This window comes from Stegodyphus dumicola, chromosome 4, assembly GCF_044657685.1.
Source record: "Stegodyphus dumicola isolate Sdum_Otavi_A_Nest chromosome 4, ASM4465768v1".
In the NCBI taxonomy this organism is placed as follows: domain Eukaryota; kingdom Metazoa; phylum Arthropoda; class Arachnida; order Araneae; family Eresidae; genus Stegodyphus; species Stegodyphus dumicola.
In genome coordinates, this window is record NC_140771.1 from 11741293 (window position 1) to 11767980 (window position 26688).

The 26688-nt window shown below is 32.5% G+C and overlaps 1 protein-coding gene across 5 annotated transcripts in view; it reads right to left on the reverse strand.

Moving 5' to 3' along the window:
* LOC118204547 (neprilysin-2-like) overlaps positions 1–26688 on the reverse strand; it is an 82167-nt gene that overhangs the window by 23336 nt on the left and 32143 nt on the right. For all 5 annotated transcript variants that reach the window (XR_004760821.2, XR_004760819.2, XM_035376865.2 and 2 more), the window contains 9 exons: positions 26298–26474; positions 21820–21903; positions 16526–16653; positions 12923–13115; positions 7420–7518; positions 7210–7287; positions 3311–3423; positions 1232–1336; positions 1025–1092 (listed from right to left, as the gene is read on the reverse strand). Coding sequence is in view for 3 of the 5 variants with exons in the window: in XM_035376865.2 (XP_035232756.1) it covers positions 1025–1092; positions 1232–1336; positions 3311–3423; positions 7210–7287; positions 7420–7518; positions 12923–13115; positions 16526–16653; positions 21820–21903; positions 26298–26474 (1045 nt within the window). In the remaining 2 variants the exon portion in view is untranslated. The remainder of the gene's footprint in view (positions 1–1024; positions 1093–1231; positions 1337–3310; positions 3424–7209; positions 7288–7419; positions 7519–12922; positions 13116–16525; positions 16654–21819; positions 21904–26297; positions 26475–26688) is intronic.

The window sequence follows — 26688 nt, forward strand, 5'->3', positions numbered from 1 at the left end:
ATTGATACTTCTACAGCTGTTCTATTCAGATTAAATAAAGGCATAAAATTCTTATTCGAATCATAAAAACCACGAAATCCAATCACTTTTAAAGTAAACAATGCGCAGTTTACCAACATATAAGAATAAAAACCTAAGCTGACAGAGCGAGGTAAGAGGGTAAGAGATTGGGAATATATATATATATATATTTGTAATAATAAAATTCCATAGTCAAGAATACACTTAAAATTCTAACTGTATGTTCTTTTCATTTTTAATGGCGACGTTCTCTTATTTGAAAGTACGTGGAATTAAATCCACAGCCCCGTAGTCAAGTTGTTTTTCCCGCCTTTTCTACACGTACGGTTATAGAATGTTCTAGAGATATTTAAAGCGAACTGGAATAGCTGACGAGGCTGACGTCATTTCTTTGAAGCTCCGCCTTTCCAGAGGCTATAAAAGGACTCGCAAATGAATATCGGGGTCTTTTCTTTAATGTAACGATGCAGTAAACTTCATACAAAAAGTTATTAGTAATTCTTTTTTATTTACTCCGGAAATATGATTTTTGTAACTGCTATTTCTCCTGACCAATAATAAATGGATCCTGTTTTTTAAACTTATCGTCTGATAATTATGCTACGACTACATCTATATTTCTTCAACACTCTATTTATTCCGAACAAGAGCTGGTACATCACACACATATATATAGGGACCGGAAATATACGTAAAAGTTAAATTCCATAATTTTTACAAAACTGATATTTTTAAATTAAAAAATTCCAGTAATGCAAATTTAGAACATTTCTGTAATTGAAGATAAGTGTTTACGACCAACGGTAGCAAAAATAGGGTCTGAGGGCTTTGCAGACACGGCGTATAATCATTAAAATGCGTATTTGTGTTCAGAGTAAAAACAGATATTTATTTCTCAAAGGACTGAAAAGCTAGTTTTGCAGTTGCATGCTTAATATATTCATTAGTTCATCATTTGAAAACTAATTGTTACGCTATTAAATATAATAAAAACGCTTTTTACCTTCTCTGATTAGTATTCTTGAAATTGTCTTTGCAATAAATGTGCCAAAGCCTCCGTAACTAAGCGCCCTTAAGGGGGAAAAGGTCACAGTTAAGAAAGTCTTTTAAATACAGAAGATGCTGATATACTGTTAAAAGTAAAAGTTGCAGTTTCAGTAAAAGGAAAGATGTTATTTATAGAAAGTATATGAAAGAAGGAAATACATACTCCGGTCCATAAATTCTAATATAAGGCTCCCGAATTTTGTCAAAGAAGGCAAATACTACGGATCTATTTCCTGAAACTGATATTTCTGATGTTAGCTGAAATTCCCTTAAACAGAAAAGAATTAGAAATCAAAAACATATTTGAACTAAATATTTTTCCTTTTGTTGCTGTTAATAATTGTAAAAGCACATATAATTATCAGATTGCAGTTTTGAAATATCCAATAATTAAAATGATAAGATTCTAAGATCGAATTATTAATGAAAATACTCAATTAATATCGCAAAATGCTAAAACTGAATTATTATTGAAAATAATGAATCAATGTTAAAATATAATAAATTGAGCTATTATTGAAAATTCTTAAAATCAGTTCAAGATGCCTGTGTTCTTCAAGTTCTTCTTATTGGGTGAGAAAATGTAGCTAAAAAAAGGATAAGGAAAAAACTAATTCTTCCCTGCGTTCTGGTTTAACATTCAGCAAAAAGAGGAAATTCAAAATTTGCAATCTGAAAACTATAGCTTACAGTTTAACATCTTAAAAAAGAATATATCATAAAATGCTTAAAGAAACATAAAATTTTAAAATAAAGGCAAACACAAATATTTCCTTTTATACGATATCTTAGACTGTCTATAAATAACACTCTTATTTATACAATATCGTACACTATACATAAATAACAGTTAGAAACAGTAGATATTAAACTTTTTTAATTATGCTTAATTTACAGTAGATATTGAATTTATTTAATTATGCATAATAGTCTCAAGATAATTTAATAGGCTTAATAGCTAATATTACAGAGTGACAAGACTAAATCTTTACTGTTCAATAAGCTTGGCACTCGAAAAAAAATTCAGATTAAAAAAGCTCCAGAGGTTGATTTTGCGTACCTTTCTTAAATATAAAATGTATAAAATGATATAATGTGAAAGGTATTAAAATGTTAGACAAGCATATTATCATTTAAATAAAATTGACGAAATACGAAAATATTTGCAAGGGCTGAGAATTTATACCTTAAACAAAATTCGTCTCAACCTTAACCTTTGCAGATGTTACAGCACAAAAATTAAAACAATTTTAACTAATATCTATAGGTTGTTATAAATCTACTTTATTTATGATACGAATGGTATAAAATTATTCTTGACGCAAAATGTTTAAAAGAGATACAGAAAAAAATCAATAAACTTAACTTTACGGTGAATACTGCATTTTTACAGTACTAGGCATAAAAGAAGCTTACCTGCCGTGGGTTTCGCAAGGGTTTCTATTTATTGCCGACGGGATTTCATCGAAATTAAAAATAATAATACTTCAAAGAGTTTATTGTTATAGCTATTAATGAAAGTTTAGATTTGAAAATATAAATCGTAGTAAAAATTTTGAGGAATGAAAGTAAACACATTTACAGTGTTTTAGAAAATCCTTATAAAACATGTAAAATAATAACTTAACTGTAATCTTCATTAAGAATTAGTTAACTGTGCTGTTAATTTTCGATTGACTCCAAATGATCATTTACACATCAGATGTAAAGCATTAGCTCATTGCTATATTATTTTTAAAAACAAAATCATTCTTTTATAGAGCATTTATTTTCCTTCTGTTTCCAGGTAATTTTTTATATTTTATAAAAATTCGAACCGCAAAGATGGCTGCTTGTACATTAAATTAAAAATTAAAAATATTAAGACCACAAGTTTAAAAAACTGAATAAAATATATATTTTATGAAATATACAAAATGTTTATTTCGGTAATTCTACAAAACTATCGAAAATAATTCCTCGAATATTTGAGAAAATTTCTTAAAATTAACCATTTCATTCTCATTAAAAATCTAAAAATTCAACAGGAAGCGAGTAAAAGTAAGAAATGCTTCCTTTTTGCTGTTTCCTAATCAGATCACAGCTTTCAACATTAGAAATGCAGCAAACTATCATTAAATAATAACTTGACATGTTTCAAATTTTCCTCTGATAATTGTAAGCAAACAGATGCTGTTTAAATAAAATAATAGTGATAATTTTAAAGAAGTTTATTTTTTAGACTAGAAAAATATTATCTTACCCAGGTTCAATTATTTCAACTGTATCCTTTGTCGGCGTGAGTTTTTTCAACTTTTCGATGATCACCTGTCTGTAAAGATTAATGACGATTCCAGAATAATTTTCAGGTTCTATCTGTATTAAGGATAACATCCATTTGCTTACACAGGATAAACTGATAACTTTAGAAATTAAAACAATTAAAATTACATGCACAGGTTTATGTGATATTTCATGAATTGGGGCAAAGCTTAATAAAGCAGCAAGGGCAAATTTCATTTCAAATAATTTTATTTTTCTGTATGAACACTTCATGAATTTTACTTCATCGATACCTTATCTGATTGCTGATTCAAAGCATTTTCGTGACAATTATTTTCGTGTTTAAAATTAAAGCCTAACGGCTAAAAATGCTAATTTTATAGTTGAACTTATTTTTACTACCAAAGATAGAGTTCGAATGCAGGATAATTCAGATTACTGTTTAGATTATTCACAGTTCTCACTTTCTGCATATCTAAGAAATGGACCAAATAGTACCAGATTTAATGAAATTCTTCCTTATAAATAAAAGTGCGCATTTACCAAATTTTAAACATTTCAATCGGTGTAAAAGAGGGTGTTTTAATACTGTTCTCTTGCAAAATTTATGATTGCAATTTGAACTAAGATTCCCTTGATTTTATGGCTGGTAATTTAACTGGCTGTCATTGGAAATGAATTGTGAAATAAGACTGGCAAACTGAGAATCGTTAGATGCTAGGAAGTATAGTGTGAGCCATGAAATAAATTTTCGTCATCTTCTACTTCACCCATTTACAGAAAACGCGATAAATTCTATCGAAAAAGATTGATCTGCAACCCCCTAAATAGCGGTCACTGTAAGAACGGTCATCATACCCATAGATGAAATGTTATTTCTAAAGCATTCATACAAAACTTCTGCCAAACCCCTAACAAAGTAAAAATTGCAGTAGTTACTGAGTATACTGAGGTGAAAATTGAGCGCTGAGGTTTGAAAAAAAAATTGAAAACTGAACGCTGTACTATAAAATGTTAGAGAAAGAACCGGGAGGTATTTTTGAATTACATATTTTTTTCCAATGGCAGATTGTCAACAGTTACAGTGTAACCCAGTCCATTAATCTATACAAGGCCAGATGTGGTGGTCTCTTTATTACGTAGGCACCTAATAGGTGGGCCACCATCGCCTGCTATGAAGGGGAAGAACAGTTACAACCATGCCTTCTCCGGGATTGGAACCCAGGCCCTTCGGTATCGCAGTCAGGCTTCCCTAACCACTATACCGTCTGGGCGGCCTGAATTACATATAGTTCTTATTATACACAGATTTGATTTTGCTGCAAAAAAACCGCCAAGATATTTTTCTGTTGCTGAGGACAGAGAAAAACGTAGCAGCTGAATTTTCCCCATGGAGATTTTCAAATTTCAGATTCAATTTCTTGACTAACACCCACATCGAACTGCTTCATTCATCATTACGGGACATTTATCAATCAACAGACAAATCAGGGAAAGAGGTCCCTGACTTGCGTGTTGAATATTACTGTCTAAACCAAGTTTGTCAGTAATAGACGTATTTTGTGACTGTACTCGTTGAAAACAAACATTTCACACTTGTAGCCCGCAGTGATGTGATAAAAAAGTTATGTTTGAAGCTTATCAGTAAAGATGGTATTACGTTTGCCTGTTTTCTACCGAAGTGAATCATTCGGATTATCTCTATCATAGTTTAAAATCTACGAGCTAATGTTAACGAAAATGAAAAGCGGATGAAGTTATCGCTGTATGAGTTTTATGATTGCAGCAGAATAATAAGATCTGCCTAAACCTTTTCAGTCATAGAATAGATCGACAACAACCAAATGGAGCTCCACTAATATCTTTTGAGGTACTGATAGAAACAAAGTAGTTATAAAGAAAAAACACTTATGACTACCCTAACAACGTTTCTTTACTTGTGAAAAGAGTGCTAGGAAGCTTAACAAGTTGAAGCCGGCCTGACCCACCTGTGGGTCATACTTGCCTGCTCCGAGGGACAGCATGACCCACCGGTGGGTCATGCTTGATTGTTCCGCGGGCTGGCTCACCGAAGGGTCATGCTTGTATATCAAAAACTACGTAGTACAAAATTTTATTTTATTTTAATTATTCAACATTATACATTAACATTTCAACATTATAATGAAACATTCAATACAAAACAAATAACTTAATATGTAACTTCTAAATTAAATATAATTATTGATATTTTCTATTCAATTTTTTTAAAGCAGGCTAAGCAAAGTACCAGCTTACCCTTACAATTATCACAATATGCTGCTATTTTCTGATTTGTAGCGTACTGAGTGCCTTGCTAAGCGTTTATAGCATTCTTTGCATCGCTTTCTCGTTTTCCTCGCGGAGCCTTCGTACGAATTAAAAAAATATTTTTTCTTTTTTTGTTATTATTACTTCTCTAGGGGGATTCACAAAACGGACGAATAATGAAACGGACTGCTAATTCAAGCGTCGCCGCACGATAAGAACAATGAATATATGCGCCGCCATCAACGTGTTAAATAAAACCTAAACCTTTTCAGTCATAGAATAGTGAATTTTATAGTGAAATATTCTTGAATATAAAATGTACTTTACAGAAGTGTGTTAAGCTGCAGATAAATAGTTTGAATACGCAATACATAGCCTTCAATTTCAATTTATATACAATCCTCGTTATTATTTAATTATGCTTTGGTATTGTAGATTATTTTTAATTTACACATTTCTTAACTATATATTTACTTTTAACCTTGGTTTATAAATAGTTCTCGTGTAAATAATGTGCACAGTTGAGAGAGATTTATGCAAATCTTATTTGTAAAATAGTACCTCCTAACTTAGGATCAATAACATTTCTTTCTCTTAATTTTCTATTAAATTCAGTTACGTTTCTTTCTGTTTGTTTTGTTAATTCATATTTTTTTAATGCATAAACTATGCATTCTGTCATTCTTTTATCTCATATCTACTTATTAACAGCCTTCACAATGGGGAAAATAACGAGAATACTGAAATTATTCGATATAACCAACATAATGGATGCATAAATTTTCCAATTTAATATTTATTTATCTCTTATTTTTTATTCTTTTTTTTTTTTTAGTCCAAAGGGGCTTTGTCCCTGAAGGACTATTGTTTTCGTTTTGTGATTTTGCGTTGAATCATTATAAATGGCGAATCGCTTTTCAAACTGTTGCCACCGAATGTTAGAGTCCTGCATTATATTTGAAGAAATTAAATAATGAAAAATCTGCATAAATGTATGTGTATTCTAGCATTGTGATAAAACAACGCTACATAGAGCCATCGAATTTCGAAAAACGTAATCCTCCTACGAATATGGCATGTGGAAGACCAAATTTGAAATTTGGAATTTAGTTTATTATCGATTTCATATTTTGTAAAACTTTAACAAATTTTTGAGTAACAAACTCAACGATTTAAAAGTGAGTAATGGCAACATTCTACGGAAAAGGAGGGAAACCTTTTTATCTCCAGCGGCGCGGAACTGTGTATCGGAAATTCTAAAGATAGGCTCATTTTAAAATTATTTTGCGACATTGCTATTGAACTGAATTTTATGATTTAAGTGCAAAAAACATGATTTTTAATAAATAAAGGTAGCACACAAAACGTTAAAAAAAGCCCCTTTGGACGTAATTTAAAATCTGAAAACTTTCAGATTTTTTTTAATAACACGTTCTGCGTATTTTTTGCATATACTATAGTGATCTGGTAACATACTTTGTTTTCCTCATTACAGCTTTTTATCCCTAAATATAGAGAAACAGAGATAATGTAAGGAGAGACATGATTTATAAACTACACTTCAGAAGACTAGAATAAAAACACAATTACTTCGGAAGTTTTAAAGAGTAATGTTCTGCTGATGTTTTCCTCCTTCCTAAATGGGAATCTTAAATCCATCATGTTTACCTAGAAGAGTTGAAAATGGGCCTGAGTTTAAACTGGTTGTTTAAAGTTGATTCCTGAGTTTAAACTGGTTACATTAATAATATACAGAGAACTATAAATATGAAAGTATGTATATAATTAAACAATAGAAACCTTTTGAAGAAACTGATTCTTTATCTTGGAACTCATCCACTTCGTCTTGGACAACAAGCGATCTATGCTCGAAAAAATTGATGAAGACACCTTTTCAACCTGGTAATGAAAGTAAGAACGATAATACAGAATTATGTATAGGGCAATACAGTTCTAGAAACCTTAAGAATTCAAAAACTTGCCTTTTCATATCTAACCTAGCACGAATGAATTTAAAAGTTTCATTCTTGTTTTTCATCACTAAAATAATTCCTGTATAGTCAAATAATACTTTTCCTATGTAGAGCAATAATTCCTATGTACGCCAACAATAATTCCTATGTAGAGCAATAATTCCTATGTACCCTAATAATAATTCCCATGTAGAGCAATAATTCCTATGTACCCCAACAATAATTCCTATGTAGTGCAATAATTGTTCTCAGTCAAAGTTGCTTTAAAAAAACTTTTAAAATCTTTTCCCCGAAATAATTAACTCGAAAAACTTACCATAATTATAAGGAAAACTAGAATGCTGTCTCTAACAGTCTCTTACCTTGAAATAGAAAATTCTTCGTTATTTTCAGTCGCCTTATTTGACTCGCAACCATGTAAATAACAGCTGGGGAGAAAAGATCGATTCGTTAGTTTTATTTCCTCACTTCATATCCGTTTAGTGTGTGTTTTCTTCATGGAAAGTATGGGAATGAAAGCTGACTCGAACTACAATCTCAAATGATGTGGAGAAAATGAATGCTGTGCTGTGATAATGACATGAGCTACGATGGCAAATAGGGAGGGCAACGGACTTGAAATGACTATTTTAATGTAAGAGACTATAGTTTTGTAGTTTTTATTAATGGTATTTATACATGATCGGCAAAGAGAATAATAACTCAGATAATATACTGACAGAAAAATTAAAAAATATACTTAGTAGTAAGAAATGCTATGTACTTGTACTGTCTAGACTTTTTCGATCTTCTCCGGTGTTAAAAGTTAATATTCGAGAGTTTTTTTTTTAAATAAAAAACATAATAATGGTATAAATTCACAATTCAACTAATAATTCAAGCACAATAAAATTTAGTAATACTAATTGTATTACCAATTTCTTAGCAGAAATAAAATCTGTTCCCTTATTTCTTAATATATTTTGTAATTAATATGTTCAAAACTAGGTGCTGTTAAAAGCCTACTACAAAACTCACTTATTACACTGGTTTATAAGACTATTCTTTGGAAATAAAAAAAAAGTTTATTTGAATCAAAGCTATTTCGTGCGAAGTCTTAATTTCTACAAAAAAGTTGCATGTGAAAGTTAGCAGTGTATGCAAGTTTCAAGAAAGGTGTAAGTTGAAAGAGATATATAGAATACGAAATGAATATTTATTATAATTTATACCACACCATTTTTCATCCACTTAAAATAAACATTATTCTATAATATTAATTTTAAGCGTTTACTATTACTCTGCAATATTTAATTGCATACTCTTAAATAAACATTATTGATCTGTAAAATATTTCTTTCCTCTACGTATAGTCGAATTTCAATAACATTAGCTTCGATAATTCAAAAATTTCGTAAATCGAACTAAAGGTTTCCTTTCGGCAAAGAATTAAATATTCAGTATCTAAACTTGAAAAGAATATTCATTACTCAAAAATGCGAATTTCGGAGAAAAGCTTCAACAGCACATCAGTTTTGCATAGTTAATGAGATTATATCCTGTAGTCTGCTAAACCAAGTAACCACTGTGTTTTTTAACGTTGTAAAGGCCTTGGAAGATCTTAGCAACGTCTCGATTCAAACTTATTACTGTACTCATTTTCTTGGAAGTACTTAAAAATGCACTTAATAGAAGATTGAAATTATCTTAAGAAAAGCAGGTTACATTTTTAATAGAATAAAACACATTAATGTTCTTTGATTGTTTACATTTTTTGTCTATGTTTTAAAACGTTTAAATATTTTCTAAAAGAAAATAAAAAGTAATGTTATAAAAATGTACTATTGTTGCATTGATTACATCAATGTGCTTCGACATTCATGCTACTAAAAGGGAATTCTGTTACATGGGTATCAAGAAAACATATTGTTTCCTCATCAGATCCATATGATTGTAGGCCACTATACTAATTTTTCTGTCATATTTTTCCATTGCAAATATATGATTAAATGTTGGATATTCTTGATATTAAATATGTTAAGTTTCTTCATAAAACTAGTTTTCTCATTTATGCACACTATAATTACTATAAAGTATTGGTTTATTATTTAGTTAGGATTTTATTAATTAATTAAGTTATTTATTAATTATTGTTAATACGAATTTTTAAACATCCGAGATATTTCTCTAAAGCTTTTAATTTCGGCTTTTGGAAGCTCAGCTGTATAAGGCAAATTTAAATTTACTTACTAAGTACTGGAGAACTGAACTAAGAATACAGTTCACCGTCATAAAAACACACTTGCATTCATATCAAAAATTGCATTCATATCGCTAATTCATATCCAAAATTCACTGAGATTGAACAAAAGTCTTGGTCTAGAACGTAGAATGTTGTTAACCGTCATAAAAACACCCTTGCAGTTAAATTCGAAAAACCTCTTTTACAGTCTTCCAGTTCAAACAGTTCAAAAAATCTTCCCATTGTAAACATTAAGCCAATAATTAGTATTTCTAGTGTTAGTTTATCAGAAGAACAAGAGAGACGTCTGAAATATAATTTTAACTTGTCACAAACCTCAAAATCTTCGATTCCAAAGATTATGGCTTCTATCGAAAATCAAATTTAGTAAAGTTTCAAATACTCAGAAATAATTAGGCGTTTTATCGCCCATAATGTGAAATTCAATAATAATCCTTTGAAACTAAATATAAACGCTTGAGAAAGAGTTACAATGGGCAAACTTCATTCTAATTCAGCCATTATCATTTCAAAGCCAGATAGTCGTCTTGAACAAAAACACTTACATCGATGGTTTCAGTAAACCTTTAAACGAAGCACCATATAACCTGATCCCTAAGGACACTTCAACCTTCGAACCTCTCAAAAATAAAAACCGAAATCATATCTTTATAAATCCATTCGACCAACTTAAAACAATCGCTTATACCATCTGTTGCAAATTGTGCCAGATCATATACTCTGCCCAAAATTTATAAGTGTCTTCATGCCAAAATTCATAAGTGTGGTATTCCTTTCCGCCCTATTATATCAAATTTAGGCACTACCTCGTACACGTTAGGTAAATATTTAGTTTCTAGATTTTCAACTCTTTTAGTTAATAACACTTACATCATAAAAAATTCAATTGAGTTTGTTAAAAAGTTAAAAAGCATTTCTCCTATAAATTTACTCATGGTATCTTTTGATGTAAAATCATTATTCACCAGTGTTCCAGTGGAAGGTGCAATAAGGTATCTAGAAGCCAAAGTGGTGAATTTCATTTCTCCTGCATCGAAATTGATAAACTAATTTCCCTTACTCAAGTCTGTTTGAAACAAACACAATTTGTTTTTCAAAATTAGTATTACAAGCAAACTGAGAGATTAGCCATGAGAAGCCCTCTTGGTCCTATCCAGGCTGATATCCACATGCACTATTATTAATCAAATTGATTTGAAACTTTAAACTTCCCGGTGTGGTTACGCTACGTAGACGATATTTTTACCTTGTTTGACGGTCATAAAGATGATTTAAATAAAATTCTTTCAATAATGAATTCCACTGATCCTGCTGCTCACTTCACTTTTGAACTTGAGACATCCAGTTCTCTTCCGTTCTTCGACATTTTGGTCACACGTAATACATACAGTTTCTGTAACACTGTTTACCATAAGCCTTCATCGGTTTACCTTCCATGTTTCAAATCATGTCATCCGACTAAACAGAAGCTAGCTTCATTTTATTCCTTTGCTTTACATGCACTTTACGTTTGCCCCTCTATTAATCTGAATTAAGAACTAAATTATTTAAAAGCAGTTGCTACCGACAGGGGCTTTTCACTCAGCATTATTAACCCACTAGTTAAAATATTGTTAAAATATTCTCATCTCAACGTTCCAAAAGACACACTTTTATAATTATTCTTAGGAGATTATAAAACTTCTTTTGTCATTCCTTTCTTTCCATCAATTAGCTGTAAAATTGCGCGTATTTTACAGAAGTTCAACTTCCGGGTCGTTTATTCTCCCATCAATAAAATTCCCAGTTCCATACTTAAGGACTCCATTCCGGATACGAATTCCTGGGGTATTTACAGGATTCCTTGTCAATGTGGTTTAATTTACATTGGTTAAACTAAGACATCCTTAAAATTTCGAGGTTAAGAACATAAGGCATATTTTAGGAAAAAGGAACCGCAGAAGTTCTCTAGTGCACAGCAAAAGTCGCATTTCTTTTCTTCTGCAGCCAAAATTATTTTTTTTAAAAAATCTACCATTGGTGAATTAGATTTTCCAGAGGTGTTTCACGTTCAAAGAAATCTTTCTGTTCTAGTTAACGACCATAGCTCCAACCCGTATTTACATTCAGCCTTTAAGGAAATTATTTTTTAGTTTTTCTTTTTCATCAATAAATGGTACCAGTATCTTAAATCCTGCCCAGTCACCCTACCTTATCTCGTTCATTTGCACTTTGGTAGCTACGAACGATGGTTCTGTAGTTAAACCATCGAAACTTGTCCTGCAAAATTTACAAATACAACGCTGGTTCTTGTTGTTTGTCTTCTCCAATAATCATTATTCGGCGTGTATTTTAACCAAAATTACTTGCTAATGTTATAAAAAAAATCGGATTGCTAGAAGAGGTTTTTCAGTAGGAATTTTAAAATACATTTCAAATTAATGCATTGAATGATTTAGCTTCTTTACAGCAAAAACGACATTGCTGTATAGAACTTCACTGACTGAAATGATGCCTTTTTTTTTAACGCCTCTCTTTTATTTCCTTTAAATTGTCAAAAGTTCCTTTTGTGATTTACCATATAAATTTGCCAAAGAATGGTTTTGGAACGCAAGCAACTATAAAAAGGCTAACCCAGATTTACTTAAAAGAACTAGAATTATAACAGAAAAGTAAATTTATTGAATACATTTACTCTGTGGTTTTAATTTGTCACATGAAATAAACCAAGTACAGAGTCTACACAATTAAAGCACAAGAACATACAAACATTGAACAGAAACTAAATGTTTTTCAGAATACGATGCTCAAAGTGCATCGCTTCATGAACATTTAGGGAGCATTCTTTTACCAATTTTGTTAATATGGAAACTTATTAATCAGATTTTGAGTAAACTGTTATTGCTGTCTTGCCTAATTTTATTAATTCCTGTATATTTTCTAAATGTCATACCACTGAACTAACTGTCAGTCAACACAATAGTAGATTTTTGTTTTTTCACCTGATAGGCTCAAAGTTAAGCTTTTACAAATATAGCATTTAGGCTAATTTTGGTATAAGAACTGAAACATTAAATGGCACTGGCAGAACACATTTTAAACTGATTACCGTATCCTGAATTTCTTGTTTGATTTCTGTTTTTTTCAGTGCTTCTGCTAGAAAAGGTGATGCAAACTGTTCCAATAAAGAAATGCATTCTTTCCATCTAGGAATGGCGGGGTCCAGTCTGAAGCGGAATGATGGTTCAATATGTCTGGAGAACTGAGCTATAAACCGCCAGCCAAGGTAGTTGTAACACGACCTGTAAAAGAATTACCATATTAAAAATCATTATAGTTTTAAAACTTAAAACTCCTTTAATATTATTTTAAAAATAATTAGAACGATTACAACAGTCCTATCCCAAATGTCATTCCTACGAAACAAGGAGTTAAACAGCATTAAACGGGATTTAAATCGCAATATTTAATTATACTGAGTAAAAGACTAGGAATAAATAAGATTTGTGGCGTTGTATTCACGGCTAGCTGTAAAACTGTTAATAATTTAACCGAAACAAACTTTGGACATTTGACAAAAGGAATTTGATTCAACACAAACACTTCATAAAGAAACTTACATGCCAAAATTAATAAAAAATAATATAAAGAAATTTACTCTGTGACAAGAGGAAAAGTTATGTCCATGCAAAAATCCGTCGAATCTCTAACTAACGGTTGACTCAGGGCCTTTCCTAGCGGGGGGGGGGGCAGCGCGTAAAAGTACGCGGGCGACCAAAATCAGGGGCGGCCGGACTCTCGCGATACCACGCCTAAATGTTTTAAATTCATTGTAAGTACTTGTAATATGTAAGTACTTTTTATACACTTTGCCATATATAAGTACTTTATGGAGAAAACTGTCTATATGAAATAAAAATTTTATTAATCGAGCCTTTTTTTTTTATTTGGGAGGCGTCAATCTCAGGAAAGTACGCAGGCAGGCAAAGGCATAGAAACGGTCCTGGGTTGACTTGTTAGTATTTTTTTTTAACCGTTTTTTTTTAAACTTTTTCTGACTGTTGCCATTCACCGTTAGGTTACAGATATATTTTTCATATTAAATGTGGATGGATAGCTGTATACATATGTAGCAGGTATATAGAACTTTTAAGTAAAATGAGAAACATATAAGAAAAAGAGTTCTGCATATTACAATCCAAAAATACCCCTAGTAAGTCATATCAAATATTATGTAAAATCTGCAATAAATCTAATTAAAGAAATAATGTGGTTAAGGCACCTCTTATAAAAGAGAGAAAGAAAACGTATCGTATATAGAGTGTTCCAAATTAATCTATATTCCTTTTGAACATTTGAAAGAGATGGAAAATGCTTCCAGTGGGCTTAGTATTTGAAGTGAAATATCTACATTGTGGTTAAGGACGTTAAGCATTCTGATGCAGGTAAGTATTATTACTTTCCATCATCATCTTGCAGGCATTATTACATTTGAAATAGTAGACAAGAGCACTTCCAAAATGTTACTAGAAAACTAAGAGTGCATATGGTACAAAGCAGATGAAAAATAGAATTTTATCAATGGAGAGATTAAAATTTTAAGTTTTATGAATTACAGAAATGACCATGGAGGACAGAATTTCGCCATCATAAAGAGGTCAAATAATTTGTGTGTTATGTAAAGATGGCAGGATAGGGCAACAAGAAGAAAATAACGTACAATAAGAAGATAATAAGTCGTTGTGGAGGCGACTTCGGCAACTTTCAGAAAATCGTCTAGGAAACCATGGGCACTGGCCGACATGACATATGCCATCGATAATACATTTTTCCATTGAAATCAGATTTTCTATTTACTAATCTGTTTTACAACACTGCATACAATGTATTACTGGCAACAGTTGTAATTTTGAACATCTATATGACTTATGATACCAAAAATAAATTTTGCTTGTTGTTATTATCCTCCCTGTCATTAAAAATCAAAGAATAAAAATATTAATTTGAAAAGGTTCACCTTTTCAGAAGTAGAAACAGGAATAGCAGTAAGAGCGTATAATTATGGACACAAGTTTGACCAGTATAGATTAACTGTACATGGCAAAGCACATAAGGCTATCTGCCTGATGGAAGTGATGAGTTCCTCGATAGCCTTTTAAGGATGTTCCGTACGTGTAACTTTATCATTTGGCTAACGGAGCACTTTCCCGTCGCATTTTTGCTATTGTGCATTTGTTATGTTAATCTGTTACATCTGGCAACGAGAAATAATGTAAAGTTTAGTCTCTGAGAATTGGCAACTGAGATATATTATTCTTCTACGCAGTAGAACGCTCACGCAACATGTATTCGCTGAATTAACGCTGTCTCTGTTCTCGCTAAGAATAAATGATTAAATTATATTGTTAATAACGCATCTCATTTCTTACTACGCTAAACAACGCTCACCACATCGCACAAAGGATAATTGGCTCATATTTGTATTACGCATGAAGAAGCCACCAAAACTCCATCGCCTGTGTTAGAAACTGGGTCGAACTGCTATTGTCATGAATCTTATTATTCTTCAGTTGATGGACACGTTTTGACACAGACGATGGTGCCTTAAAGTGACTTGCCTATAAACTGTTAAATTATCTAGGTTGTGTTAGATGGTAACAGATACAATTAATAGTCCTGCTGTGGCTAGAGTGTCGAAGCTAAAAATGCATTCTATAAGTCTCGAGAAAGTAGCTTTCATCTTCAGAATCACTTCATATTCTTCAAAACTTTCTTATCTTTATCTTAAGAGTTCTTTAAAATAGTTTTTGATTAGGTTTGCTCCGAAAAACCTATTAACTACTCAGCATCATGGAAACGTATAACAAAATCTGCTGTCGCTAGATTGACGGTTTTTTCGAAAATGAATTGTTACTAATCAGCATCATGGAAACGTGTAACAAAATCTGCTGTCGCTAGATTGGCGGTTTGTTCAAAAATGAATTTTTGCTTTTCAAAAGCGTAGCTTATTCCTTGTATGTATTCTACACAACTTTTAATTTTTTCTTTTATATTCATATCAGCTTTCCTTTCAGAATGGCGATGTGGCCATTGAAAGAAAAATATCAAGTTTTTTAAATGGAAAATATTTAATCTTCTGTTCGAAAGAAATCATTTCATGATGCAAAACATTCAATCAATATTTTCTGATGTATGAAGTTTTCCGATAGTACCTAAAGCATGATAATATTAAAGCATTTTTGTGAAAAACTGTCTTTATTGCATAAACATACGTATAAGAAAGCTTTAATCACCAGTGAAAATCTAATACCAATAGCAAATAGAAAAGCCCGTCGAAGTTGTCATTGTTAGCATTCCCTTTTCAGAAATGGTATATATAGTGTAAGTAAAATAAAGGAAAATACCTTCCATTAAAGGGAATAATTTTCTTATCTTTAGGAGTTTTCGAAGTGAAAAAGTAAAAGTGTTAGTTTTATCAATTTTAAAATTATTGAAAAGTTTTTAAGGTCTGTTGAAAGATATTAGCGATATTTAGAATTACGTAAACATTCAAATGAATGAAAGGAAACTTACATAATTTCGTCACTCCAAAAGGAATTGAAATTCCTCCATCAAAACTTTAATATTTAAAAAAAATGTATAAACATATTAGCATCCTCTTAATGCATCGAAAGAGATACGCTTTTACGAATTTTGCAAAGTGAAAATCTACCTGTTTCGGTTTTGGAGGAGACGTGTCATGTAATCCCGAATTTTTTCCTTGCAGTACAATTTCATCGTGTATGGTCTTGCTATACCCGTAGCCTTCCAGAAGACATTCATTACTTTTGTCCAGTTCAACTAAAAATAAAAGGTCAGATCAACTTTGCGCATTTAAAATTCAACCATTAACATTAATTGCTTAAAAGGCACTAATATACACAATAGACTGTTAAGCTTATTTTAAGAAATAAATAGAAATACTGTCTCCAGAAATGAGGGAAACGATATTGATATACAAATATTGTTACGTTATTTTCTTCACTCGGTATGTTCGTTACGAGTTCGTGTGGATTTGGAGTGAATAACGACGACACTTGATGAAGTATCGAAACACACTTTATTGGCCCGTATTAATCAGGACAGCTACAAAATCTCGTTTACAGTCATCGAACTGTTATAAACACGCTGACACGATCAGCGACACAGCTTTCAGGTTATCCAGCTATCACGGTGGAGACAACTTCACTGCAAAGCACCAGAGTACAGCTCCCGACTCTGCTTGGTTGTTCTCGGAACTCCACGTACTCTCGAGATTCTCCACGCTACAACTCGCGATGAACTTGACGACACACAGAGCACGGCTTTCTACTCATTGGTTCCGTCGTTCCCGGAGCTCAACACTCTCTCTCTCGACGATGCACTAACCGCTGTACACTAAGAGACTCTTCGATACACTCGACACTCGCTGCCCGGCTGTCAACTCAAAACATTCTGGACTAAACCGGTAAGAATTCGTTCCAGAAGGTTCTCCATCCATCCATGGCATATCTCCAATTTTGTCTCCAAATGGGTGATTTCTTGCCAAATGTGGCAACCCTGCATTTATTGTGATTTTATGGCACCCCTAAAGCTGCTTTGCGGGGAAGCCATCTTACCGCGCCTGTACATTTCGTAACAATATATTATTTACTAGCTTTACCCGCGGTTTCGCTCGCGTTGATATCCTTAAATAAGTTTCAACTCCGCTTGAATCTTAAAAATATACTCAGCGTAAAATTTCTGTAAATACTGCCCTTCTTCAATATCTATAGGCCGCGGATATTTTGTATTTACGCTTGACCAAAGGGTTATTTTTAGAAATAAAGAACATTCGAGCCCCTTAATATGATTAAAAAATATTTTTATCACACACAGTAAAATGTAAAAAATATAAAATTTAAACGCAATTTTTCAAGCAACAGTAACAGAAATATATAACACGAATGAAGAGATCTTTAAAAAATACGAAACAAAACATTAAATATCTCACAAAAGTCGAAATGTTGATAATAGTTTTTCAAGTCGGTAAGTGAATTAGAAGTCATTAATTTTAAAATGATTTTCCACGTGTAAATCCGTGAACTTTGACCTTTTTGCCAACCCAACGGTCGGCCGGATACAAGCTACCCCCACCCCTCCGTCGCTTTCCAATCGCAGCCTGTTAACAATAGCAAGCGAAGTATTGTTTCATCTGTGATTAAGCTGGAAATAATTAAGCAACAAAAACCATTACACCAACATTGTTCCTATCATTCAGAGAGCAATACAAGTTTCAAAATTTCGAGAAATTTGGATAATTAGATCAAAAGTTATAATTTGTATCACCAATTCATTGGACCCACACGGGAAGACCTAAGAAAAAATCCCTAATATCCCTGTTAAGTCGCATTCAAATTAGTGTTTTCAGAGTTTTTACTTACTATCTCAGCTGATTAAAGTCGTACGAAGATGAGAATGGTATCGATGGATTCCGATGAATTTTTGGAATCAGGGGATATGTGTCTCAAAATTATCGCAATTCGCCCTTCCATAGATATTTGTGAAAATATAAATTGGCGCATAGCCAAATCCCTTTCCTATAGGGAAAAACACATCAAAGTAAGGGGAAAAGTAGTTTTGAATTAATATCGCGATAAATTAAAGTCGTACGAAGACATTTTATGACCCTGTAAACTTTTCTAATATATCAAAAATATTTCTTGAAAATTTCATGACGATCGGATAAGTAATTAAGGCGTGAAAGCGTAACAAACAAACAAACAAATAAACTCACATTCGCATTTTTAATATTAGTAAGGATTATTACTATTTAAATTTTTTTATTGAATTTATCCCATTTTAATTATAAAAGCAGTCACCATTAATGCTTTGAGCTTGTGAATTAATAACTCCTATCACATAGAAATAATTAAAATGAGAAATAATTAACTGGATATTTTTCTAAGTAGAATGTTGCAGAAGCATAAAAATGTTCTGCTGCCCTGAAAAAGGAAACAATAAATGTAAGCTATACGAAAAAGTAAAATACTTTATAAAGATGATATTTTGATGTGTGTCGGAGAAGAGAGTTACCATAGAATCGTTAATATAAAATTTAAATAAATCATAAAGATCTTAATAGCATAAGATATAGTTACTGTATAATAAATAAAGCAGATTAACACTTTTCATTATAGCAGATATTCTAACATGATATAATATTATGCATAGTGTGACGATTTCAAATCATCATAATTCAGCAGCCATTTGTAATGCATTAATTTGATGTAATCAAATGGAAAAGGAAGTACTGCAGGCACAGGATTTCCGTTGTTTCTGGCGATACTTTGATAGGGCAAGATGAGACAGGTTTTCGAAGTCCGGTAGCAAGTTCGTGGAGTGTTTTCGTGGGCTTCTGTTTACGGAATTTTAATTGTGTCAGAGATAGAAATTCGCATTTCTCCCGTCCGCGATTGCGTTGAGCGGAAAAGACGAACTATATAGCTGTGCGGAAGGTTCTATCGATCAGGAGAAACAAACAGAGAAAGGGTAGTCTGTCTTCCCGATTCTGATGGTGTTGATGTCTGACCTCCCTGCGACGTCTATCTGATGATGTTTGCCGACGTGGCCATCCGCTGTGATTCTCTTAAGCGTGGCACAGAAATGTGATACAAGAAGCCCTACTATAGAATAGTTCGGTGGAGAAAAAGAATCTACTCAAGCATTCTGGATTATCTATCTGCATCGCCATATACCTGCCTATATGAAAAGGACTGTTCAGCTGGATCAATTCGTAGTGTACCAATCTAGTACATTCGTACGTTATCCATCGTATAAGTTCATTAATGCGTCATAATCTGACACGTCTGTTCATCTATGTTGTTAAATCTTAGGGATAGAAAGACACTGATTAAATTTTATTTTTAATTTTTCAACGTAGTGCAGTCTATACTTCTGTAGGAGAGAACCTTGGTTTTACAATCACCACTACGCGTAACTCTCGAGATTCTTCAAAGAACACCAAATGTTTAAATACAACAAATTTAAGCCTCTATAATCTTTTAAACCCTTCTTTCCAAAGCGCAGCTCTAACGCGCCGGACAGAGTTTCTTCAAAAAACACCAAATCTTTAAATACAACAAATTGAAGCCTCTATAATCTTTTAAACTCCTTATTCTAAAGCGCAGCTGTAACACGCCGGACAGAGCTTCGCAGTCTAGTCTTGTGTTTTGGGGAAAATTTTGAAAGATATCTGCTGCGTCTGCTCGCAAAGAAGCGGCGAAATGACAGGCCTTAGCTTGCGAATCCATCAATTTGCATCCGCCACTATAGGCAATTGTGTTTTATACACTCACCAGGAGGTCTTACCGTTATATGTGGAAAGCTTCGGAGAGAAACGAGAAGGTATGATTAAAAATTTAAACCACGAGAATTGTTTTCTGCTGTCGCTAAGCATTTCTTTCTCAACTTCTTTAGGACGGCAGAAGAAACCCTCTCATCAATTTTTTGTTTGATTTCTTCTTCGAAGGCAGAAATTCTTTCTTAAATTTTTCCAACTCTGTTTTCAACCATGTCTATTCTCTTTAATAGCTTCAAATGTGCTTTCCATTTCGACAGTAATTTCTCTTTTCATTTCCTGTTGACCTGCTTCAATCTTTTGTTGACCCGTATTCATCTCTTTTTGGCTCGCTTTCATCCCTTCTTAAAGAGCTTTCATCACTTCTTTTAATGCAGCAAAGGCTGCCACCAGCTGCCTTAATTGCTCATCCATCGCTCTTGTCACTGGCATTCAATCTCACTTCTGACACCAAAATCACACTTCTTGCGTATGGGTTCACAGTAGATTGAATGCACACTGGTCCGATGATAGGTTGATACAATTTATTTCATCAAAAGAAACACTTCAGAGTTCTGGAACTTTCCACAGAAGTAATGGTACATGTGTTCACAGTATCATAGGGCAGTTGTTCAAACTTCAAACTACGAAGAACGTTCAACAGAATGCAAGCAAAGCGCACCTGAAACGCGAAGCTTTCAATACTCCTAAGTCGCTCTGAACTAGTAGCTAACAACAGTTGAGAGCTGATGCTTTCTCCGGCTTTATACAGTTTTTACCTGATCGCCGAGATATTTTAGCACTTTCTGCTTCTCGAAATTACTGGAAAGTATATACAGCTGCACAGAATATACATCACAGAATGACACAGAATGACGGTGACACAGAAATCGGAACAAATGGGCGACAAGTTTGGCGACTTTTGGCGATTTTGCGCCAAATTACGGAGATACCTATTTATTCATTGTTAAATAAACTTTTCTCTGTATTCTAATTTTTTGCGCAAGCTTCGCTCCGCAAATATGTTTTTGCAAGATGTTACATTATACAAAAGAAATAAATAAATTTCACATATAATTACACTAAAATTATCTATCTATGTAGAAAATTCGTAAAAATGTTATAGGGAAAATATGAAGAGTAAAAGCGATTTTTCAAATATAAATAACATAGTTTTACAGCATATTTTTTAATACAGGTCCGTCAAAATATTTCTATTTATAGAGCAATCTGCGATTTTACAAGTTATTCTTCAATTTAATATGTTATTTCTCAATAAAGTTTCGGTTACTCTAATTTTTGTTTTCGCAATTTAGTATTCCAAAATGTATAACAAAATATTTTTAATAATATTTTCTTCTGTGGTGAGCTTCTTTGCGCACAAAACTGAAGATTCTCCATGTAAAAATTCCCAAAATACTGAAACTTTAAATGAAATAGCAAAAGTATATATATATATATATATATCAGAAAATACCTCACTTCGAAATCTTAGATCTCGAATCTATCCTAACCACCCCAAAATAGTGCTTTCTTCAATTTTTTGGTTTTTTAACTATTAAGCTAAATAAGATTTCTAATAAATTACAACCTTACAGATTTTAACACGGGATGAAACTGAGAAAAATAAAAATAAATAATTAAAGTAAATCATTTTAAAATTCACTTACTTCAGGTATGAATCTATTTAATTCACTTACAGATTCTTCAGAAGATAAAATATGCGACCCGGTGCACCTCTTTTGATCTTTTTCCTATAATGATAAAGTTACCTTAGGTTCAGCAATAAATATGCAATGCACGTTTTAAATTCTTTTTGTATTCAGTTCTCATTTAATCGCTTTAACCTTCCAGCACGGCCGCTTGGCAATTTTACATGAGCAGACGCGCATCGTATTTTTTACGACATCCGTTATTTTACCGTTTTTGGCACGAAAAACGACAGAAATGAGTGAATATTGATAATAAATTTGTTAAGAAATAAAATATTAATCTTATTATTGCAAAATACAAATGATATCGCATTCGAATATAAGTAAATTATTTTTAAGTTCTTCTGTTAGTGAGATGGAAATGCAATGATGTATTCCATTATAGAAAATTTTTAATTTATTATTTAATAATTATATTTTAATATCGAAGATAATTTTAATATTCATCAAAGACAAGTACAGACAATAAAAAAGGAAAACCTTGGTAGGAAAAAATGTAAGTTCAGCATTACTTACTTTTGCAAGGAAATTTACTTCTTACTGGTTACAAAAACGCACTTTAAACTAACTTTAATGTTTTTATTTGTTTCTAAAAAATAGAAATAAAAGAAAATAAGGAATGGAAAGAAAATGAGGAATGGAAATCGCTATTGTTCTCCCATCCAAAGGTTTCCTTGTCTTCCTTTTCTTCATGAGATAATTCTTGAAGAATCCGAGCAAAATCAGCTGGTTGCACATACTTTTTTGCCATGAAAACCGATATAAAATTTACAGAGCCAAATGTATTCAAATTAAAATAATACACGGCAATTAATAACACAAAATTACAAAATCTTTGAGGAAAAAAATATTTTCCGAATTTTAAAACACGACCACGCGCGTGTCGTAACTTTTATGAAAAAGCTGCCACGTAGCACAAAAGCCCAGTTAAAAAAAAAGTCAAATGACTTGCTGTTGGCACATTTCATGATGTGGGGAAGGCTAGAAAGGAGGAAGAGAAATGACCTTCAGACGTCTCAGCTTCAATATGCGAAAAATGTGCATTAAACACTCAATTTTTCGTAAATTTTGCACATACGCGCGTGCTGGAAGGTTAAAGGCATTTTAGATAAAAGGTGAAAATGTCTTTACCCCTGTAAAATATACTTTTTTGATCACTGAATGATAACCAGCTAGTCCGTACTAGTCAATTAGAGTTTCATGCTGGCGGTAGTGTTTATTTGTAAAAGAATCTAGGAATGTAGTAGTTTGCCTTTGGTGTTTACAAAAGAAAAAAAAAAAAAAAAGTTGTATAGAATAAGACTCTCTGTTTATTACTTTAAATCCGATCTAGTCTGATTTATTAGAGATTTAAACCTTTTGTTAACCTTTTCCGGCACGCTACCTTTTAAATTCGGGGTTTTGAAAAAAAGTTAGGCAGTCTAATTAGGCCTAGAGGAATACACAAGTAAAATTTTGTGAGGATAGCACTTACCGTTTTAATTCTGTGGGTGTGCCCAAAGTGGGCACACTGATTGGAATAGAGCTTCGAAAAGAGTGCAGAAACGTATATTGTTGTCAATGAACTGACCGATGAGATGCGGAGAAACAAAGAATACAGACTCTCAGTTGTCCTAGATTATCGGTGAGCCCGGTCTGGGCAGACCTACGGTTCGCCGTTTGATTTTAGGCAAGATTTCAAGGTAAATATTTAAAACTAATATAGAATAAGGAGATTAGCATACAGTCAAAAAAGTAACATAAAAATTTCTTTTCAAAGAATTCTTTTTATACCCTAAAAAAAATCTGGAAGATTTCTTTGAAAAGTGAGGGTTTTGAAAAACTAAACATGGCTAAAATATATGGACTGGTTTGTGTCGAGCTGCCATCTACTATAAATATAGAAGGTTCAGAGTAACTTATAGTAACCTATAAATCCTTTTTCATTCAATTTTTCTGTGCGTACAGAAGGAAATTTTTAGGAGTGTCCAGATCGGACACACTGTGCCGCAAAGGGTTAAGCGGAAGCGAAGTGATGGTCTGGCTCGGTATTTCTCCAATGGGCGAATGACCTGCATATTATCAGGAATGGAGCACTAGCGGTCCAGGTATAGGGATGGTCATCCTGAGACAATAGGTGATCCTGAGAGCTATTGTGATCCTTTACGCTGCAGCAATCTGGGATGAATTTATTCTCATAGATGATAATGCCAGCGAACATCGTGCTCAGCTAGTACGCAATTTCCTTTTCGACGAAGGAATCCTTCGAATGGATTGGCCAGCACGTTCTGCAGATATGATAGAATATATGGGGACATTCTTGGAAAAAGTGTTTCTAGTCGCTTATCACCTCTAGAAACTATTAAGCAATTCAAAAGCCTTCTTCCATAGGAGTGGGAAAGAAAAAGCCGTCCCTCATTGATAATCTCATTTATTGATTATAGGTGTGTGACATTGCTTTCGATCAGGGGACAACATTTCCCCAGATATTTGTGTTTCCGAGATTGTGATTTTTGTTTGTTTGTATAATATGCTCAAATTGTATTTTTTATTCACGTATAAATACTATTAATAAAATTTTAATTATTCCTTGTTCGTTACTTCTTTTTCTTTTCTCATATCTTGCAACACATGTGCATCATGTATTGGTCACCAAAACATTTCCCCATCCTCAGTTTAAATCCAAAATCGTAATATCCCCTAGTTGTTCTGAGCAGTGTAGTTTCAGTTACGAACTCAGATGATGAAGAGGCTTCAAGAAAAAATTACATTCATGAACTGAAACATGTTAAAAGTAAAAGCGTATGTATTAGCGTTAGGCTTTCTTATTTTTGCAAAAATATTCAATGTAAAAAGGAGATTTAGCAAACATGTAGTTCAATTATTTATATGCTAGAAAGGCCGGCGGTCATACGAAATGACCGCTGTTCTAGATATTATAAATCGATGATTATAAATTGATTATAAACAGATGATTTCTAAATGCAAACAAATGTTCACGTTACCCCTGACACACTCAATTTGCGTTCAGCTGAAAATTCAGTTTAAAATACAATGTAGGAATAAAATCGGGCAAAATTTTAAACTCTTTACGCGAAATGATGTTTAGCATAGGAGTTTGGGTAAACCTACCTGATGAGATGTACCAAGCACAACTCGTTAGTTGGTTTCGTCTCCTTTTTTTCATCGTTTGCAAGTTTCTAGGTAATTCATACGCAAATATAGTTTAATGCATAATAAGCAACAATTGTATGAATTAAAATATTTAAATGTTCTTAAATACCATGATAATTTAATTAAAACAATGATAACTGCATGTATGGTACAGAAAGAGGCGCAGCCCCCCATCCACCTAATCGATTTGATTTTATGACTTTTCCAGGGGGGCGCCAAGTTAAAAACCACATAATAAAATACGCCCATTAGGATATAACCTTAATGGACCTTAACGGCACAATAATAATTAAAATAAATACAATAGTTAGAAACTAACCAAACAAAAGGACAAAACACAAGACACAGACCATGCTCTATCATAAAATCACTAAACACATGTTAAATCAAAATTCCGACATTAACATGATTATTATTAATAAAATTCATTAATTCCCTAGCAAATTCAAATTCAGTGTTTTTTCCAGTAAATGTATTAATATGTCCAAACTTTTGTCTTATATCATAAGTTAAATCACATTCATTTACAAAATGTTTAACTGAACCCGTAACTCCACTGCATGTATGGTATCAGTGTATATGGACTATTTGAATGCCGTGGCGACTTCACCCCATTGGCTAGTACAGTTACGCAAGCAACGAACAATGTATCGGCGACAAACAGACACTTAAGCCGCATATATGATAAAGCCGCATATATGATAAAGATATATGATAAAGCTATATAAATTTTTTATGTTGTTTTCAGAAACTAAAGGTATCTGATCCTCTTCGTACAGCGATTAATATTTCTATGTGTTTTCCCCTTGTTAATTAAAAGCAGAGAAAACAATTACGGTATAAAAACCTATTAAATAATACAAAAAAGGACTGGAAATATGCTCAATTGTTCCCTTTTGAAGGTCGTAGCAAAGTTTATTTGAGCAATTATTTTCGTTCTCTTGTTTAATTTTAGTAAATTTGAAAAGTAATTTTTTGCTTTTTGTATTACTCAGTAAATATTTATGATACTTGTTTATCTTCTGAACTAGAGAAATGATTCCAGCTATGGATAATTTGAACATTTTGCTTTTTCCTGTAAACACTGCGAATAGATGATGACTGAGCTGTTCTTTCTGCTCAGTCATCAGTCATCATCTATTCGCAGGATACTTGCAGTTCTAAGTACACTATAATGAGCGAATTTAAACGTACACTATAATGACTGTGTTGTACAAAATGAACTGCAAAAACACAAAAAGTATGATATTTTTATGTGTACAGATCTCATAGATCTACATTACCCAATAAATATCAGCAAAGTGACTTTCAGTGGCTAAGATATCAGAAGCAGCTTTTCGTGCTCTTGATTCTGAAGCCCCGATGAAGAGGAAAAAAGAAATCATTCGAGATCTCAATCTTTGGTCAGAACGTATGTCCTCCGGTGAACGGCTTGTGTCTTGAGGACCGCCCGGAGAGAGCTGAAAGTGGATGGAATGAAAGCTAAGAACACGTTTACGTAAAAATTGTCATAATTTTAATTTATTCCTTAATAAATACCTTATCTGTAGAAAAATAGCAAAAGGTAAAAATTTTAAATTAAATTATTTAATTCTTTACAAGCGTCGTTGCTTTATATTAATGCACACAAATATATACTGAAATGAATATATTTGATTAATTTATTATTATTAT